Source organism: Leptomonas pyrrhocoris, assembly GCF_001293395.1.
Source record: "Leptomonas pyrrhocoris isolate H10 chromosome Unknown, whole genome shotgun sequence".
In the NCBI taxonomy this organism is placed as follows: Eukaryota; Euglenozoa; class Kinetoplastea; order Trypanosomatida; family Trypanosomatidae; genus Leptomonas; species Leptomonas pyrrhocoris.
In genome coordinates, this window is record NW_015438366.1 from 1 (window position 1) to 18,212 (window position 18,212).

The 18,212-nt window shown below is 56.6% G+C and overlaps 9 protein-coding genes across 13 annotated transcripts; all 9 read right to left on the reverse strand.

Annotated features, from left to right (window-relative positions):
• Positions 1 to 233: 233 nt before the first annotated feature.
• Positions 234 to 3,331, reverse strand: ABB37_05232 (hypothetical protein; the record flags this gene model as incomplete). Of its 2 annotated transcripts, none has more annotated exons than XM_015803175.1 (1): positions 234 to 3,331. In XM_015803175.1, exon 1 carries the CDS (start codon positions 3,249 to 3,251, stop codon positions 234 to 236), a length of 3,018 nt encoding a protein of 1,005 aa, XP_015657817.1. In that variant the 5' UTR covers positions 3,252 to 3,331. The 2 variants fall into 2 exon arrangements, with proteins under 2 accessions (XP_015657817.1, XP_015657816.1); XM_015803174.1 differs by having other exon boundaries at positions 234 to 3,320.
• Positions 3,332 to 4,123: 792 nt separating this feature from the next.
• Positions 4,124 to 5,659, reverse strand: ABB37_05233 (beta galactofuranosyl transferase; the record flags this gene model as incomplete). Of its 2 annotated transcripts, none has more annotated exons than XM_015803177.1 (1): positions 4,124 to 5,659. In XM_015803177.1, exon 1 carries the CDS (start codon positions 5,426 to 5,428, stop codon positions 4,124 to 4,126), a length of 1,305 nt encoding a protein of 434 aa, XP_015657819.1. In that variant the 5' UTR covers positions 5,429 to 5,659. The 2 variants fall into 2 exon arrangements, with proteins under 2 accessions (XP_015657819.1, XP_015657818.1); XM_015803176.1 differs by having other exon boundaries at positions 4,124 to 5,632.
• Positions 5,660 to 6,043: 384 nt separating this feature from the next.
• ABB37_05234 (n-terminal acetyltransferase complex ard1 subunit-like putative (ARD1)) lies at positions 6,044 to 6,674 on the reverse strand (the record flags this gene model as incomplete). The annotated part of the gene is made up of 1 exon (XM_015803178.1): positions 6,044 to 6,674. The coding sequence occupies exon 1, from the start codon at positions 6,602 to 6,604 to the stop codon at positions 6,044 to 6,046; it is 561 nt and encodes a 186-aa protein (XP_015657820.1). The 5' UTR covers positions 6,605 to 6,674.
• A 367-nt stretch (positions 6,675 to 7,041) lies between these two features.
• Positions 7,042 to 8,757, reverse strand: ABB37_05235 (hypothetical protein; the record flags this gene model as incomplete). Its single annotated transcript, XM_015803179.1, has 1 exon — positions 7,042 to 8,757. The coding sequence occupies one exon, from the start codon at positions 8,755 to 8,757 to the stop codon at positions 7,042 to 7,044; it is 1,716 nt and encodes a 571-aa protein (XP_015657821.1).
• A 581-nt stretch (positions 8,758 to 9,338) lies between these two features.
• ABB37_05236 (hypothetical protein) lies at positions 9,339 to 13,395 on the reverse strand (the record flags this gene model as incomplete). Its single annotated transcript, XM_015803180.1, has 1 exon — positions 9,339 to 13,395. The coding sequence occupies exon 1, from the start codon at positions 13,284 to 13,286 to the stop codon at positions 9,339 to 9,341; it is 3,948 nt and encodes a 1,315-aa protein (XP_015657822.1). The 5' UTR covers positions 13,287 to 13,395.
• A 369-nt stretch (positions 13,396 to 13,764) lies between these two features.
• On the reverse strand, positions 13,765 to 14,376 carry ABB37_05237 (hypothetical protein; the record flags this gene model as incomplete). Of its 2 annotated transcripts, none has more annotated exons than XM_015803182.1 (1): positions 13,765 to 14,376. In XM_015803182.1, the coding sequence occupies exon 1, from the start codon at positions 14,287 to 14,289 to the stop codon at positions 13,765 to 13,767; it is 525 nt and encodes a 174-aa protein (XP_015657824.1). In that variant the 5' UTR covers positions 14,290 to 14,376. The 2 variants fall into 2 exon arrangements, with proteins under 2 accessions (XP_015657824.1, XP_015657823.1); XM_015803181.1 differs by having other exon boundaries at positions 13,765 to 14,357.
• Positions 14,377 to 14,882: 506 nt separating this feature from the next.
• On the reverse strand, positions 14,883 to 15,341 carry ABB37_05238 (hypothetical protein; the record flags this gene model as incomplete). Its single annotated transcript, XM_015803183.1, has 1 exon — positions 14,883 to 15,341. One exon carries the CDS (start codon positions 15,339 to 15,341, stop codon positions 14,883 to 14,885), a length of 459 nt encoding a protein of 152 aa, XP_015657825.1.
• A 667-nt stretch (positions 15,342 to 16,008) lies between these two features.
• Positions 16,009 to 16,485, reverse strand: ABB37_05239 (unspecified product; the record flags this gene model as incomplete). 2 transcript variants are annotated; one of them, XM_015803185.1, is made up of 1 exon in its annotated part: positions 16,009 to 16,485. In XM_015803185.1, the coding sequence occupies exon 1, from the start codon at positions 16,381 to 16,383 to the stop codon at positions 16,009 to 16,011; it is 375 nt and encodes a 124-aa protein (XP_015657827.1). In that variant the 5' UTR covers positions 16,384 to 16,485. The 2 variants fall into 2 exon arrangements, with proteins under 2 accessions (XP_015657827.1, XP_015657826.1); XM_015803184.1 differs by having other exon boundaries at positions 16,009 to 16,465.
• Positions 16,486 to 16,897: 412 nt separating this feature from the next.
• ABB37_05240 (hypothetical protein) lies at positions 16,898 to 17,878 on the reverse strand (the record flags this gene model as incomplete). The annotated part of the gene is made up of 1 exon (XM_015803186.1): positions 16,898 to 17,878. The coding sequence occupies exon 1, from the start codon at positions 17,711 to 17,713 to the stop codon at positions 16,898 to 16,900; it is 816 nt and encodes a 271-aa protein (XP_015657828.1). The 5' UTR covers positions 17,714 to 17,878.
• Between the last annotated feature and the right edge of the window lie 334 nt (positions 17,879 to 18,212).

Genomic DNA, 18,212 nt, shown 5'->3' on the forward strand with positions numbered 1-18,212 from the left:
TGAGGGACGGTGCCCACGCCTCCTGTTCGTGGCTTCGCCGCGCAGAGCTCACCAACCGGGTCCGTTCTCCGCTCGTTCCGTGCGGCTTGTGAAGCCACATGCCCGAGGAGTGCGTCAGTTAGCACGCCCTAGCCCACACACACACACACACACAATACTCGTGGTCGTACACTACCACGAGCCCTTCACACCAGCGCCGGCTCAGAGGCACTTGCGTGATCTACCTGTGCCGCTTAAGGCAGATGACATGGCGACCACTGCACTGGACGAACTCGCACAACGTCGTGCTCCTCCGCGTGTGCGAGCATCGAGCACAGCGCTCGCGGATCCAGATCGTACGCATCCAGCTGTCGCTCCACCTCTTCCTTCGTGCTGTCGATTGTGGTCAGCGTGTACGTCTCACATGCCGCACCAGCGACGCTTGCGGTGTCCGTGCCGCTGCGCAAACGCTTGATCCAGCTGCACTGGCAGAAGCACACGCACAAGTCCTGCGCGCGCGTCAGCGCAACGTTCAGCCGATTCCAGTGTGCGAGGAATCCAGCATCAGCGCTGGAGTTTGTCAAGGTCCGCACGCAGCTCAGCAGAATGATGCGCTTCTCTTTCCCCTGGAATCTGTCCACCGTGGATACCTGCAGCCCACTCTCCAGTTCCTCAGGCGTCAGCAAGGAAAGGATAAGGTCCTTCTGTGCATTGTAGAAGGTGATGATGCCGAGCTGCGGCGCCATGTCCTCCTCAGACAGCTGCAGAAAGGTGCGCAGATCCCGCATGCACTGCACCACGGCAGCCGCCTCTTCCTTGTTAAACACGGAGCGAACACCACCCACCTGCATCTCACCGTGTGTAATGTCTCTCACGATGAAGCGCGGATACCGGCCGAGTCGCTGCGCGATGGCCAAGTTGGCCGGATCGTGCGCTGTAGCCACTGCGGACGCCGTGTCGTCGCTCATCAAGCCGGGGGCTTCGTTGTCGCTGCCGCGAGCACGCAGGTGTACGCTGCTGTGCGTCTCTAGCTTCGAGTCGTAGAAGTACGCATTTGGGAAGGCGCAGATGTCGGGGTGCATGCGGTACTGCGTGCGCAGCAGGAAGGACTTGTGCCCGCAGGCCAGCATGCGCATCAGCAGACTGCGGCGCAGGCCGCACCGACTCGCTTCCCTGGAGAGGATGGTGGGCTGCAGCTGCTTCGAGTCGCCGACCAACACAACGGCGCTGTGCTCACCTGCGACCCGCAAAGCCTTTAGCACCGCCGGCTCCGTGCACTGTGAGGCCTCATCGACAATGACGGCGTCGAAGGTGACCGACGGGTTTTTCTTCAGTACGCGGTGCAGCGAACCCAACGTCGTAAAAATGGCAGCGGCGTCTCTCACCAGCTCACTTTCCAATTTCTTGCACAGCCGCCAGTGCTGTGGCTGCTCCTCTCGCGATATTCCCATTTTCTCCATTTCTGCGCACACACGATCCTCCAGTAAGACACATGGGCGGAGTTGTAACACTGCCGGATCAACCTTGTCCCTCGAACCCATGCGAAGCAGCTCTAACCTTTGAATTGTCGCTCGTGATACTCCGTTGACGTCGTTGCTGTCGGTGTCGCTCAGAAGCTTACGCAGACGCAGCACCACCTCATCTACGGCGCAGTTGGACGGAGCACACACCAGCACCCTTCCAACACCTTTTCCTTCACGGAGGTTGCTGTGCCGTATGTTGAGGATAGAGGTGGCGATGGTCTGCGTCTTGCCGGTGCCAGGCGGCCCCTCAATCAGCACTATGCTTGGCGCACGAACCGCGTCCGTCTCCGCGGCCAGTGGAGGATGCGCAGCGAGCAGCACACCCCTCACGGCGCTCAGCTGCCACTCGTTCAGGCGACTCTGCAAGAGAACTGGCGCGGCGTTGGGCGAAGCATGTTGCACACTCCGCACATAGGCGGCGCTGCTCTCTGCCGAGCGCCGCGGGTCAAATAAGGTTTCAGCAAATCGTGTTTGGTGGATCCCCATCACCGCATCCAGTTCCATCTGCGTTGCCCCAATACCCGAAATCTTCTTCACGTAGAATGTGTCCCCCTCCGGTGCCACAGTGGAGCGGGGGAAGGACTGCAGAGACATGCCGTGGTAGTCGCGTGGCAACATGGGCGGATGCAGCGATAACTCTGCCACATTCTCTCCCCAGAAGACGTCCTCGACGAGCGCTAGCTGCGGCACGCACCCCAGCTGTCGCCACTCCGCGGGCAGCTTCCTCAACTCCTCCTGCACCTCCGCTTCAAAATCGTCAGTAGACGCAGGATTCTGTGTGTGCGTGACGCAGTGCTGACGCCATTCGCTGGAAAAGGAACTGAGCGGGACAAGCACCACCACGATGTCGCCCTTGTGCAACACAGACTTGATGCCGTCGTATGTCGCCAGCTCGACGTCTTCGTCCACAAGGAGGCTCCCCTCATACGGGAGAGGCCACGAGGTCGACGGTACCGCATCCCTTTTTTTTTCTGAGTCTGGTCGGGGGCGAGTCAGGGCAGTAATGAAGGTGCAGTTTGATGTCGGCGCATCAACCCCTGTCCAGCCCTTTCGCTGCACAAGCCGTGCCACCCTCGCCTGCACACACAAACGTAATACCTCAGGATTCAAAGGTGTGTTTACGCGCCACGCCTCTTCCATGGAATGTGACCGCTGCTGCACGCCGGCCAAACCGTGCACTGCCTCTTCAACCGAGAAGCCACCCTCGCCGCTCGCAGCCACCAGCTCCGCAAAACCGCTGGTGATATTGTACCGCAGCTCCACGCCGAGGTGAGGTGCAAAGCGGTCGACGTAGGCCAACTTTGATAAGTTTTTAGTGCTGTGCATGCGGTTGCCGTAGGAGTCATCGCTGGCGGCGGCATCGCAGTCGCTGTCACACAAGATATCCGATCGACTTGTCCTGCCTGATGTGACGTCACCGCTCCACACGAAGCTGTCAGGAATCGCCGGCAGCTGCGGGACAACGCCGTTTGGGCCAATAAAGTCGTCTAACTCAGGATTATCCGGAGAGAGCAACTCAGTATGGGCGACAATGTCCTGCAGAAATGTGTCATGGGGTTGAAAGAAGACGGTGCTGTGACGCGGCGCGGCAGGAGAGTGTGACCTTGACGACGCAATGGGTACGGCATCTGTGTCGAACGCACCTGTGATGGCAGGAGGTCCGTGATCGGTGGATCTGGCAGGCCTACGCCCCAAACACTCTTCTAATGCCACTGTGCACTCCTCCGCTATAGAAAGACACGTGCTCATTTTCCGGTGCACCTTTAGCGGGTTTTCTTTTACGAAGGGTGGAGGCGATGGGGTCAGATGAGGTGTCGCTGTCGAAATTCTGAAGGGAAAAGAGTTGGAAGAGGAAGAACGATTGCAAATGAAGAAGGTGCTTTCGGAGGAGAATGCGGTCGGACAGCTGCACGCGTGGCATCATCGTCGGACAGCACATCTGAGGTCTTCCCAACACTGTTGGTTTTTTCGATGGAGTTGTGGATAAACTCCTACGACGAAGTCAGAAAACAAAAGACCAGCTGTGCGCAATGCCATACGTCCGCTGCCGGCCGCGAGTATGCTACAAATTGGTCTGATCTTCGTTGAGCGGCTGAAGATGTGCTCAAGTCACCGAAACGTCATGTTTCGTTCGCATTTTATAGACCATCACACGTACCCTGCGGCCGTCATTGTAGCGTAACGGAGCATCCGGCGGCAAGACAGCCTCCTGGTACTTGCTCGGATTGGTTACGCGCCAACGGTAAACCCCCATAGGGCTCGATATACGTTACCTCTCCAAAGTCGAGAAACGTACGCAACGATTGCAGGAAATCAAAAGCCACTGGCCTCCCTTAATCGCCAAAGAAACGGTATGTGGGGGAGAAGAATTGTGTTAGGGGTTTGAAGATGAAAGGAGGGTTGACACAGAAAGGCTACTAAGATTAGTCCCTCCTATTCGCCTCTGGTTCCTCGTTTCATTGTACCTTCATTAGAGAATAAAAAGCTCATTCTTCACTTAGATCTCGACACGCACACGCGAGGTTGAGTGACGCTTAGCACGCTGCGTTAGAGGAACACGATTAGGAAGCACATACAAAAGCGTTCATTCTTTCAACTACAACACATACACCTGTCATTGGTTATCTTGGCGAGACAGTGAATCTTAGAAGATTGAGATCGTACAGTTGATAGTCACGGCGGCAGAGTTTGGCCTCGCCAATCAGCCAAATCGTGTTGCGTCGCTTGGAGTCGAGGACCCACATGTCCACCGGAATGGAACCGTTGAAGGGCAGCATTTTTCGTCCGTGGTCCACATCCAACACCGTACTGTCCGGGAACCATTTGGATCGGCGGTAGTATAGGCGAAAGGGCTGGTAATTCATTCGCCCGAACTTCAAACCTTGTATGGTGTACGCCGTGTACTTTGCGACGCCGCGTGTCTTCACGTCCGCGTTCACGTTTAGGTTGGCGTTTTCGAAGTGAATAAATTGCCCTTCTGGCGAGACGTACTGACCGAAGCCCAGCGCCTCCAGTCGCCACACGTAGTCGTGGTCCTCTCCGTAGGCGGGGTAGTAGTTTTCGTCGAAAAGCCCGACGGTCGCCAGCAAGAGGCGTGAAAGGACAAAAGTCGCCATGTGCGGCTTTGAGCTGGTGAAGAAGATGCCATAAGTGTCGGCGAACTGCTTTCGCATCTCTGTATACGGCATGACACGAATCCGGTACGGCAGCGATGTGGCGGTAATGATGGGCAGCGTGGAGCTGCGGTAGGTGAAGCGACGGTCCGGCACGTTGGAAGCCGTCACCGCCTCTTGTGCCACCTCCTCGTTCAGCTTCCGCAGCCGGTCTTCTTGGTCTTTGGTCTTCTCGTTCACGTTACGCACGAAATCAGGTACAAGTACTGTGCTAAAGCGGACATCTGCGTTGGTGATAAAGACCCACGGCACCTCCTTCACGGTGTACGACATCACGTACCGGAGCCCCTCGTTTACCGCAGATGCGTAGCCTATGTTCTCCGGGTGGTGAGTGATAAACAGGTTTTTATTCATATAGAGCTCCAGTTTTCGCTCCAGCCGATCGAGCAGCCCGCGGAGCGGCTTGAACTCGCCGTTGTTGATCAGCATAATGTACGTCATGGGGGCTGTGATGTTGCAGAAGAAGTTCTTGAGGTCCTGGTAATCCATCGTCACGGGCATGAGTACGAAGGGAATGCGACCCGGGTGATCGCTCTTACTCGCGAGCCGCTCGCCAACGCACGCATAAAACTCCTCATCGCTAATGAAGGTTTCCCCATTGCGCGGAGCGTCGAAGAACGTTTCCCTCAACGACCGTTCGTAGAAGAAAACAAGAGGAAATAAATATCCGACGACGAAGAGGGCGACAATCAGGCAACTGTACCGTCGCCGTGCTAAGGACAGCGACGAGCGGACCAGTGTGCGAAATTTCATGCCTTGTGTTTCTCGTCAACGTCGATTTCGAATCCTGCTGTGTAAAGCGAAGGGTGCATCGCATTACATCGAGCAGCGAAGAAGAACGCACAGCGACGCTAAATGTTTGCTGTCAGCTTGCTTGTCTGTTTAGCACCTGCAGTCTGCAGTATAATGAAGAATAGGGGCTACAATGAGCAGAACAGAAAGGATGTAACGCGCGTCTCAAAGCACCACCGTTCACGCACGTACTAAAAGTTTGGGAGAGGGTCGGAAAGACAAGAGGAGGCAGCGAAATGGTGAAAGTGAAGGAAAGAAGAGGAAAACGAAAGAACACCGTTGGGGAAGCGCCCGCAGACGGCAGAGCATCAACCGTCAATTGCTCATCCCAGCTCCACTCGGCTAAATGCACATAACGAAACTGCTTCATCAGATAATGTTGTTTGTTATTGGAGGGCGTTTGTAACTTTCATTTTAGGATGTTTATGTGTGGTCCGGGCGCTCCAGTTGAACACCGGCAAAAAATCAAGGCTGCTCCTCCTAAGCAGTTTTTTCTTCTTTTCCAGCTGCAAGGGCTTGCTCCCATACAGGATGCCAAGACCGCCTTGACCAAACTTCCCCGCCACGCCCTTTGCTTTACGACCACTCCAATTCCTCCGGTCTAATCGGCCGATCCAGTGGAATGACGCTGCTCTTCCGTCTCTCCTTATCGCGGGAAAGCGCCAGTCGCATATCTAATGCGTCCTCGTCACTCTTAAACGGACCTTTCGGGCCATCGCCACGGTAGTAGCCCAGGACGGTGCGATACACAATGTAGCCTAATCGGTGGTACATGTCCTGCGCCACCTGATTGCTCTTGCGAACGAAGAGATCGACAAAGTAAGCGTGGTGCACAAACTCGCTCATCTGCGCCAGCTCCACCATGAGCGTCTCGCCAAGCGCGACACGCCGAAACGTTGGTGCAACCGACACGGCAGACACGTGTCCGTGAAAGTCCTCGCCCTGCCCTTCTGCCTTTCCGAAAGTGTACGCCATTGGTATTCCAGTCGTGGGGTGAATGCACATTCGCTGGAACTCCGGCCAGTGGGTCACGTACTCGCCGTAAAACGACGTGGTGTACGTCTCCGTCAGCTGATCCAAATTAACGAAGTTGAAGGCGAGGGTGTCGCACAAAGTCATGCTGCGGTACGACGTCATCTTCGGAAAGCAAGACAATTAAGCCACAAGTTCTGTGCTTCGGTTGCCTTCGCTATTATTATTATTGACCTGCGGATTACGTCGAACGCAAGACACCGACACAAACAAAGAAAGCGAACATGAGAAACACAAGAAAGCGAAAGAGATACCCAAGCGACGCACAAGAAGAAAAAGAAGACGAGAGGCAGAAAAGGATCTTCTTGCGCGGAGTGGAATACTTACGCATGTGCTTGTTGACACCAAGGAGGGAGCAGTGAACCGTACCTGCCGGTTCAGGCTGAAACGCAAAAACCATTTTCATGCACGCTGATGGAGTTTGAAAGTTAGGTTGGATGTCGTAATGCTTCTGCCAACTTCACGTGAAGCGGTAATATAAATAAATCCTCATACTCCCAACTCGCAATTTCTTCTTGCTTGTTTTTTCTTTTCTTTAACGATTATGCGCTGAGGTGCTTAGAACTGCGGTGCTGCTCCAGACCTCGCCGATCTGTGAATTGTTTAGGTGGAACGCACAAGTCGCACGTGAGACAGGTCTCTACATCACCTGGAAGTGGCGAGAGATACAGCAGGTGCTCTTCGTAAGCCGCTGGCGTCTTGTACCGTAGCCCGCAAACGGAACAGTAGCCGCAGTTATCGCGGTCCTGCAGCGACATCGTTTCCAGTGCGGTTTCGAGTGCGTCAGGCGAGGCCGGCACGGCGGGCGCTTCAATTTGCTCATGAACCCTGGCGTAGAGGGTGGGGGCGAGCTGCACGGCGCCGGAGTGCTTCGACGACTGGTGCTGCTGCAAGTCCAGCTCCGTCTCAAAGGTGCGTGGTACGGTGCAGGCGGTGCACAGCCAGCTTCCCGTGTTGTGCGCCACCGATGCCTGCGCTTTTTGCTGAATTGCCTTTGCCTTCATCGCGGCACCGTAGCCGGTTAAGTAGCGCTCCAGCTTCTTTGCCTCTTTTGTATTTAGTGGGCGTCCCAGCTGTGCCGCGTCAAGGTGGGGTGGCACCGCAGCGCCTTGGTTCGTCGCTGTTGCCACGGTGGAGCGCCGCTCCTCCGCCCCCCGCTGTGCCCGGTAGAGCGACACCCACGCTGCACTCGGCAGGTACGGCGTGAAGAAGTCCTGGGCTGGCGGCAGCACAGCTGCACTCCGAGAGAAAAGGAGCGCCGGAAGTACGTCCGCGACTAAAGTTGGATGCAGCAGCGGCATCGGCAGTGTTGCGTAGCGCGAATCGTAGTTGAGGGAGAAGTCATCATTGTCGCTACGACTCTCTGAAGGTGGCGGCTCCGCCTTCACAACGGACGCAGTGGTCGAAGAGGGAGGCGCCGTCAGTAAAGCGTCCGCCACTTGAAGCCACGACGCGCAAGAGAAACTGCACGGCTGCTGCTTTTCCGCGTGTTGCCGCCGGACCCGTTCCCATGTGGCGATCTCACGGCGCAGCTCCCACAGCGTCGTCTGCAGCTCGGGGGAGGGCTGCACAAACCAGTACTGCGCCATTCGTCGAAACGGAAACGCGGCGTCGCTCTGGTGCCGACGATTGGTGTAGCCGGGGTAGTCAGCAGGGAGCAGTGGCTGAGCTGCGACGCAGAGGTAGCCGTTGCGCGCTGCACAACCCAGCAAGTCCCACCGCTGCGCCTGTTCATCGCAGAGAGCCACCACCACCTCTTGCGGCTGACAGAGAGCAGGGCCGTCTTTCTGGAGCTCCGCGGCGCTCGAAAAAAAGTGGGAAAGAAGAGAACGCTGCCGGTAGAGGTCCTCGAAGCCAATGTGGGGATTGTTGAAAACGACAAGGTGGAATGGCTGCTTTGTAATGTCCACGTGTGCGCTCGCCAGGGACGACGAGAGGGAGGTGGCGTTCACGGAGCCGAAGTAGCGTGCGGGAACGCGCTGCTTGGCCGAAAAGTAGGCACGGAAGGTGGCGGACTCCGGATACTTGGTGGCGAGTTCGGCCTCACTGTCAAAGGTGGTGGCCACCACCTCCGCCACGGAGCCGCGTGCGCCTGCTGCCGCGCCCTGCGTAGCACGCCGAAACGCACCACTGCGCGACAGCCGGCGCACGAGGGCGTACGCAAAACTCAAATTACCTTCGCCAACAAGAAGAATGGAGAGCGCTTCAGGGAGGACATGGGGCTCGCAGCACGGCGTAGACGCGGAGACGCTGCTCATCTTGGTTGACTCCAACGTGCCAGTGTAGGGGTGCACATAGGGGTCGGCAGCACTGAGGGTTGATCTTCCCTCGTGATTCCATCTTCATAACAAGGAAAGTGACGAATTGTGCGTCGATTGTGCGAGAAAGAACGTAGTGAAAAGAAAACGTGGTGGAGAGGACGAGAGAAAAGTAGCGTCCGCCTTTGCTTCAAGAAACCTTTGGTCGTGCATAACAGCCTTTACGGTTACAGCACGACTTTCTTTTTTAGGTATCAGTGAGTTTTCTTTGCCTATGCGCTTCTCCGCATGTCTACGGCAGGCTGCGTTTGCTTTCGCACGAGCGTTCCGCCAAAATATAACCGCCGTGTAATCTTCACGTCCCGGCAGCGATTACGGAACAGAAAGCATCGTGTTTCTTTCGTTTGTTTCGTTTGGTCAGGAAGAAAACACGGCGAAGTCAACGTCCGCCTGCTGGCAATGCACCGTTCGCTTCGACACAACACTCATACATTCCATATGGGCGCTAAGGCGCTGCGAAAGAAGAAAGAAAAAGGTGGAAAAAAAGGAAAATACAAAGCAGAAAATAATATACATGTACATCAAGACTTCGCGTTGAACTTGGCGTCGTCAAAGTGAAAGCTGGATTTGTCGAAAGCCCCGTACACTGCTCGCTTCGAGCTTCCTACACCAGGCTTTGTTTTGGGCAACGAAGGTAGGGGTGGAGGCGCTGGCCTGGTCAACGTGTCTGTCGGCGAGGCCGAAGTCCGCAGCTGAAGAAGGGAGAAGATTGCGTTTCGGTTTGCCTCCTGCGCTCGCTGCACGCGTTGCCGGTCACGTTCCAGCTTTGCGCGCCAGTTGCTGTAGAGAAGTCCTACGTAGGAGACAAACGCCTCGCCGTGGTAGACGTTGCGATGCAACAAGTGCCGAGTGCGGATGTTGTTTGCCACGCGCTCAAAGAGGAGCCGCACGCCTCTCTTGCGGCGCACGCGCTCCTTCAGCCGCAGGTCCTGCACGGCTGCCCGCATCGCGGGGCTCAACTGCCCGCCGGCAGAGATGCCGCTGGCGGCGGAGATGACCGGCACGATGTACTCCTGCACAAAGTCCTTGAACTCCGATCCGTACAGGAACGCCGTCTTCATGCGAATGTGCTCCGACGTGGCGCGTTGACGGGCTGCGTGTGCGCCATCAAAAACGTATCGCAGCACCGTCGGTCGAATGGACTGCACATTGGCCTCGGAGGAAAGAGGCAGCGAGGTCGCCGCGACGCGCCACGCTGCTGTGAACGTCGGCAGGAGACCGGTGGCGACCGCCTGTCGCGGCTCCGCAGCGGCGGTGTTGCGTGACGGGGTGCCAAAGTCGTGTGAATTGCGTGTGCGCCAGTACCACCGTGACGCTGGCGCCGGCCGGTTTCTGGAGCGAGCGTCAATGCCTCCGACGGCGCGGCCCTCCGGTCTTCCAGCTTTGCTGCCAGCCGCAGCGTCTGCGGCATCCCAATCATCCTCATCGTCCACGTTTGTCCGAAGTGCAGCGCCGGTGCGCATGTCCGTGTTCGCGTGGACACCACCATTGTATGCAAAATTCGGTTGGAGGCGGAAGGGGCGGAGAATCTCTGCTTCGAAAAAGTCGCGAGACGCTAGAGAAGCGAGGCGCTGCTGCTGCTGTGCATACTGTTGGGCATGCTGTTGCGCATTCTGCTGATTTTGTTTTGACACAGGCTTCTGTGATGGGTGAGATGACGGTGAAACACCAGGAATCAGTTGCGAGAGTTGGTCATGCAGGGTAGCACCTTCACCGGCACCTTCCACATCATGGTGCGGCGCAGGTGCATGGGGGTGCACGGACTCTTTGATCATTGCAGCAGCCGCGGTTCGCAACTCATTGACAAGCCACTCCTCGTCCGTGGCGCTCTCCGGCAAAACTACAGGAGTGAAGGCGCTCGCAGGCATCAAGGAACCAAAGCGCTCCTGCAAAATCTGTGCCGTACGCTGCAACGCCGCCTCCTCCAAGACCCGCCCCGCCGCGCCTTCCATAGCCTGCTCCGTGGCCTGCTGTTCCACAGCCTCCATCATTTGACCTTCGTGGTCGCCAAACAGTCTTCCCAGTATTGCGAAGGCGTCCTGCAGCTCCGTCCAGTACGTCACCGCACTCCTTCGCAGCGCTGCCACTTCGTCGTGTAGCGCCGCGGCACGCTGTCGCAGTGGCAACGGCAGCCGACTTGACGCAGTAGTGGTAGCGGGAGAACCACCAGTGGCGGCACAGTGCCCATCGGAGCGCCCATCGGAGTGCACACGACCGGCGTGCGGCCGTGACAGTGGCGGTGGTGTGGGTGTGCGCGTGGACAACACACGCCAGCTCCATTGCGTTGCTGCATCGTCCTCTCGAGAATTTCGCACAGCGCGGCTTTCAATCTCACCGCCGTCCGACTCGCTCACTTCACCCGTCACGACGTCAGGTAACGACATGCGACTGTCGCGCACTTGCTGACGCAGCCGCTGAGGGGACGGCGTTGTCGCAGACTCCAGCGCGGCATGCGCGCTCTCCACCGACTCGCTGTACAGCGGTGGCGTGGCCACAGCGTCGAGCGTGCTGCGCTTTTCTCGCTGCGGCGGTGGCTCCGCATCTGACATCGCGTGCTGTTGAGGCGCACCGGCGCGGTTCACCTCGGCCGCCACATGCGACGCTGCACGTGCCATCCTGTCCGCCAGCATTTGCCGAAGGTACGCGACGTGCAGCAGCTCCCGCCGCATCGCGTTGGCGCGAGACAGCTCGGTGCACCGTAGAATGGAGCTTTGCAGCGGTGCAAAAGCGGAGGTGGTGGATGCCGGGGCGGCCACCGCGCCATCTTGAGTCGTCACCTGAGTCGGAGCCTGCGTCGACGAGTGGGTCGGCTTCTTCGCCGCCACCGCAGCTGCAGCCGGTGCCTTGGAAATGTGACCCTTCCCGTGGGCCATGGAAGCAGTGGGTTTGTTGCGGCTTTTGGGAGTGTTGGAGGAGAGATCCGCACGTGCAGTAACAGGGTTGTCAGCCGAGACCGAGGGTTCTACCGTCTCTGCTGCCAGTGGCGCCGTCGCTGGGGCAGCGGGTGCTGCGGCAGTCTTTGCTGACATTGTCGTTGCTACCGCTGCCACTGCTCCGGCTGTCGCTTTTCCTGATGTTGTCGTGGCTAACGATGTCGCTGCCGCTGCTGCGCCGGCTATTGCAGTAACAGCCTTCGGGTTCGTCGCACGCGCTACCTTTGCAGTGGTTGCGACGGAAGCGGAAGAGGACACAAGAGGGACACCAGCAGCAGCGGAGGCAGGCGCCACAAGCATGGATATCGTGCTCTCCTCCCCACGCATCAATGGCGCGTTCTCGTAGGAGGCGTAGGAGATAAACACACCATTCTGCAGCTCCGACAAGCGGCCCTGCGAGGCCTCTCTCGCGAATTTTAGTGAAGGAGAAGAAGTCCTCGCCTCTACCTCGACGGCAGCATCAGAGTCCAGCATTTCCATTATACAACTGACCTCCGCCTCAAGACGCTTCTTCCAGTGCGCGGTTTCTCGCTTGGCCTTCACCACCGCACCGGAGAGGGGGACTTCCTTCTGCAGAAACTCGTGTCGGAAAGCGTCGTCTTCGAGACACCTGTCGAGCTCGTTGTCGTCCACGGTGCTCTGCGGCAGTGGCTGCAGGGGCACAAACACACTGAGGCTCTCCGTCGGCCGTGGGGTCGATGGGGCGGCTTGGGGGGCCGCTTGGGGAGCCGCCTGGGGGGCCACTTGCGGGGTTGCCTGCGGGGCCACTTGCGGGGCTGCGGTGCGGGGCTTCGGCTCACGGATGACACCCTCCACTACTTGTTGACGCCCCCGCAACAGCTGGTTCTCTGCCTCCAACTTTTTGTTTGCCTCGATGAGGTAGTTGAAGTCTTGCTTGAGCAGTGACGCCTCATTCTGGTTGCGCAGCCCGCGCAATGCGGCGCACTCTCGCTGGACGTAGTGGAGCTGAAGCGTTGCCGTGTGGTGCTGGTGGCTGAGTGTTTTTATTTCGTTCTTCTTCATGTGCAGCAGCTTCAGTACGCCTCCTAATTCCTGCTGCGTTTCCTTGCACGTCTGCGTAAGGGCCTGAATCGTCGCATTTTTTTCGCTGACAACTTCGTTCAGCGCGTCGATGCGACTGCGCATGGCCGCGTCTTCTTCTTTCTCCTGTGCGGTGTGTCGCCGCCGTCCGTAGGCGTAGCGCTTCATCACCGCCTCGACCTTCTCCCACGTGTCCCAGTCGCCGAGTGCGCCGTCGGCGGCCTCGACGTTGGCGAAGAGCACATCGTGTATTTCCTGCTGGTTGCTCTCAAACAGGTCGAAGTCCATCTGGTTCTTGCGGTCGTGAATTTCGACCTGTTGGGCGTGCAGGTCGCTGTAATCGGAGTACAGATGCTCGATGAAGGCCTGACGCTGGTCGGCGGTGCTGCGGTGCTCCGAGGCCGGCAACGGACGGGTTGCGGCTACTAAGACCGCATCGGCCTTTCGACAGACGCGCTGACTTGCGCCGTCTCCATCAGCCGCATTCGAAGACATCGTGCAGCGGTGCGTCAGCAGCGGATCAGAAATGATAGAGGAAAAGAAGAGCGTAGTTGTATCTCCTCCCGTTGTTTGATGCTCGTATGAACAGAGGAGGAAAAGCCGCTTCGTACGGAATAAACAAGGTTACACAAGAGAGAGCAACGGAAGGGAAAATGGAGAAAAACAGTGGCCGTCAAGTTAGAGGATTAGAGCAAAAGCCGCTCTCTGCCACCAAAATTCCGTGGCATAAGAAGCCAGAAAAGGCACGACGGATCATGCTGTCTCCGCATTCCGTTGATGAGGAGATATCAGCGGAGTAGGTGGGAGAGAGCTCACAGGTCTGTCTTCCTTTTCTTTGGCGGGTACAGGTTCATTTTCTCTGTTGATGTTGCTTTCTTTGGTGTGTGCTAGGCGACGACGCCAAGAGTGGTGAATCTATCCGACGCTCTATCAATCTAGGTAGTGCGGCCCCCCGACACAAGAAAGAGACGGATCATGATCGAGAAACAGAATTGAGCTCGCTTCTCCGCTCATTGATTCTAAGGCGACCGTTAGGGGTCCGACTTGGAGAGCAGTAAGGCGCGATCTCCTCGCGTGTCGCAGCAGCCTTCAGCCCTTGGTATGTCAAACAACCCGTAGCAACAGGAGCTGATGACGTGGCACGAAGCGAGCGGAGGAGCCGCAGCAGGCTGTGGCACATGTTGATCTTTATCATGGCGTACTTGCACTGACCAAACTGGGCAGCGGAAATCAAATTGGTTTCGTGAGCGGCAGTGGACAGCAGGCGCAACGTGGAAGCCCCCACCTTCGCATCGTCAGCTTCCACGAGAAACCAGTCGTAGCGGCGCAACAGCGTTGCCGTCGCGGCAGGAAAGCGCCGGTACAGGAAGCGCAGAAAGACGGCGAACGTGTGCGGGCTGCCAGTCATGACGTCGCCTTCGTTAACAGAGGCCCAATCGCTGAAGCCCAATTTGGACAGCTTTGCGTGTAGGAGGCAGAAATTGGACGCTATCTCCATGCTTTTCAATTCAATAGATCTTTGGTTGCGTGTAGATGTGTGTGTGTGTGCGTGTGTACCTATCAAGCTGCAAATACAAGCATTTCCTTCAACAAAACGCGAGAGGGAAAGAGATTTCAATAGATGGAGGCAAGACAGGTAGCACGGTAGCTGAGGTGGGCGATGACGCCGGGCTTAACTCGATGCTGCAGATTGGCTTCAACCGTGGAAGAGGCGCACAACTTTGGTGAAGCAGCATAAGTGAGACAGCGGCTCCCCGCTAAACCACTGAGAAAAATACCGCACCTTCTCAACTCATGGCTGCGTGAAAGAGTGATGAGGCAGCTTCAACAAGAAGGACACACGGAAGAAAGAAGAAGGGAGAGCACCACTGCATTTCCTATTTTCCGTTTTCTTTTCTCGATGCGCAGCGTTGCCCTCAAAGGAGAACGAGAAGAACAATCCAGCAAAAGGCAAGGTGCGGTGTTGAAGAGGGCCATGGCGGTACTCAGCAACATCGAAGGCATCAGAAGCACGCACGACAACGACAATTCTATGTATACAGCATCGGCTTTCCATACGACAGCAGTCGCACCTTCGCTTCACTTACACTCTCACCGGCGGAAGACAATGCTCACCAGCGTCTCTCTGCCGTAAGGAACGTAGGACAGCGAGTACCACACGAGTGCCGCATACTGAAGAAGGCCACACAGCACACACAACAGGACTGACTGGAAGATGATGGCTACAAAAAAGGCGAGTAGGAGAGATCCAACGTACATCACCGTGGCGTTGAAGCGATACTCATCGAACATGTATGCCAACTGGGTGGAAGGCCCCATGAGAATTATGGTGCTCAGCATAGAGAGGAGACTACCCAAGCTAGAAAGTAAGCTGTATTTCCAATAGCTTGCCATTCCCAGTGCAAACCAGCTCATCAGCGTTGTGAAGAGCGCCATGGAGAGAAGCACGAGAAAGCCCTGCATGCGCTGTGTCCACGTTAAATCCTTGAAGAGCTGCCCACTCTCGCCGGTGGAAAGGTTATCCGCCTCGTTGATCTCAACTGCCGACATTGCAAAGAAAACAGAATGTTAAACACAAGCAACTTCTGCTACACGAAAGAGTGAACGTGTTGTATGTACGAGAAACACAAGCGCGTTGCTTGCCACAGTGACTCGTCGGCTGAGGGGAAGGGGGGGGGGGGAACAGAATACACGGGAGACTGGTGAAGGAAGCCACGAAGCTGATGTGAAAGCTTCCGTTAACGTGAGGAGAATATCGAGGTGAAGAAAAGAAAGGGTGCGTTGTGAAAACGAGAAGTGTAGGACATCAGAAAAGGAGAATAAAGTCAAAGAGACGATACATCTGCCACCTTGCTCATCATACTTTTTGTTCCTCTTCTTCGGCTCTCTCTTGACCCCACAACGCCTAAATACGCCGAAAACGCTGCGTAGATGTGATGACACATGGGGAGGGGGGGGGGAGGCAGTACAGACGGCATAGAGAAGGGATGTTCAACCGGAAACTTGAGAACAACAGCATAGAAACTGTGGTAGAGCGCACCTGCCGTCGGCGAGCATTTTGTCTTTCAAACGACAGCTCCAACGTAGTTTACATGATTGATTAGTTTCATTTCCGTTTTTAACCGAAAAATCCAGCTCCCGCCCTCCCGTTCCGCGTGCAGGGAGCTGAAAAGGAATAGGCGCTACTTTACATCGGGAGATTAGCAGCGGTTGTTGGTCACCGTGCCGCCGCACTGTACGTTGTCCACAGAGGAGTGCGACTCACGCTCCGCTTGTGTTCCCACGCGACGTCGATGCTGTCGTGCGGGAAGCGCCCCAACACACCACTGCGATCAATGGTGAAGGGAATGGGCCATTTTTGGTTTTCTACGAAGCCTTCGAAGTGCCGCTCGCCGTCGTTGGAGGGGCGCTCCGTGAGAGTCAGCTTCACAAACGACGGTGACTCGGGTGCCTTCGCCGTGGGACGCGAGAAAAGAATATCGTAGGTGTCCGGCCGTGTTGGGTGGGGGGAGACCGTGACGCTGTACTTCGTGGGGCTGGACGCAAAGGCTCGTGCAAGGAGCTGCAACGTTGCTGCCGTCTGCGCGTCCATCCTGGTACACTAAAGATAAGAACAGTTTAGGAACAGCTTTCCACCCGCCGTTGAAAGCGTGATGCGGAGGTGAAAGGCAAGCTGCAAGTCGGTGTTTCGGGCTGGGACCGCAGAGTGTAGCGAAGACGAGGTATTCGCTCGATCGAGAAGGGTGAAGAAGGGGTTGAAGATGGAAAAGAGAAGACACGGCACAGGCGGGGAAGCATATGAAGAGGGGCTACCAAGTCAACAACATGCACTGCAGAGTCGACAACGGAAAAAAAAGAAAATGACATGCAACGCTTTCCACAGGCGCAAAATGAAAGCAGAGGGAGCGACACACTGCCGCAATAGCGTTGCCTAAGTGTCGTCTTTTGTTGAATGCGTATGTGTGTGTGTGTGTGTGGCGTGGAAAAGTCGTTTCCGTACGGCGGAGGGGAATCTCTGAAGGTAAAAAGAGAAAGATGTAGCTGAGTAAGAGCAGTAGATGGCGAAACCATCGAATGAGCAGAAGTGAAAAGCATTTCCTGAGGCGTTATCGTATGTTATGTGTCCACCCTCGCCGTGCACTCAAGTCGTGGCGCGGTTTGCCACGCGTCTTCAGAGCCCAGTCCAGGTTTCGCTTGTCTTCCTTCGCTAAAGCGCGGCACACAGCGCGCGACACCGTATACGCGTTAGCTGCCTCGTGCTGTTGCGTCATCAGCTCCAACGCCGTGTACAAGACCACGGTGCTCCCAAACTCTTCTGCGCTGGAGAGGAGAAGTAGCGCGAGGAGACGGTGTCGCTGTTCGTAGGTGCCGTCGAGATAGAGATACGGCGAGGCAAAGCCATTCGTCTGGAGCTCCGCCAAGACGTAGGCCACCTGCGGCGTGAGGGGATGCTTCACCTCCGCAGAAAGACACACCCCGCGCAGAAAAGGCACGAGTTGGGGACATGACACCTGCTGTTGCTGGGCGGCGTACGTGAGAGACCGCGGCGACGCCTCGTGCTCGTGAAGGAGAGCGTCGAGCACCTCGGCGAGTTGCGCCAGCCGCTCAGGACCAAAGCGATTCCCTGAAGACGGACTTCGCACCAGCATGCGTGGCGGGCACAACAGCGAAGTAGGGGAGGCGAGAAGGTCATCTGCCCCCAACTGACGAGCTTCGTGCAAGATGAGGGCAGCATCAAACACGCAGTAGCTGAAGACAAAGGGGTCAAAGGTAGCCACAAAGAAGTTCACCATCTGCTCCGGCTTCGCAACCGGCGGTGGGGTCTGAGAAGAGAGGAGAAGCGTGGGAACGACAGGTGATGCCCTGAACGCCTCAAGGCTTCGGTTGACTGCGTCCATCCTAGAGAGCATTCCGTCAAACATCACACGTGTCGGATGAAAAAGGAGACGCAGCTGCGGCGTGATGCGTTGCATGTGTGTGCACTGTGCGCTCAGTATATGGGTGCGGGAGGAAGCGACATATGAGAGAGCCGAAGCGCGACAAAATGCGGCGCCCACTGTGGAAAGAGTGCCGTCTCTACTTGGATCTAAAAGCAATGAAAATAGAAATGGTGAAGGAACACAAGAAGGAACAGCAGTGAAGAGAAAAAAAAAAGGGCTCTGATGAGCAACACACAGCGGCGCACGCACAGTGCATTTCGTTTCGGCAATTTGTGCTGCATTACTTTGCTGTGTGTGTGTGTGTGTGTGTACCTGTGTGATCGAGGGCCACAAATCAGCTGTGATTGCTCGTCTATTGAATTCGCATTTGCTGCAAACTTGTCGTGGTGAGGACACGCCGAGGGGTGCTGAGTCAAGGCAATTTCGACAGCTCCGACTCAACGTGCACTTGTCGTGTGGCGCATACGTGAAACCGTACGCT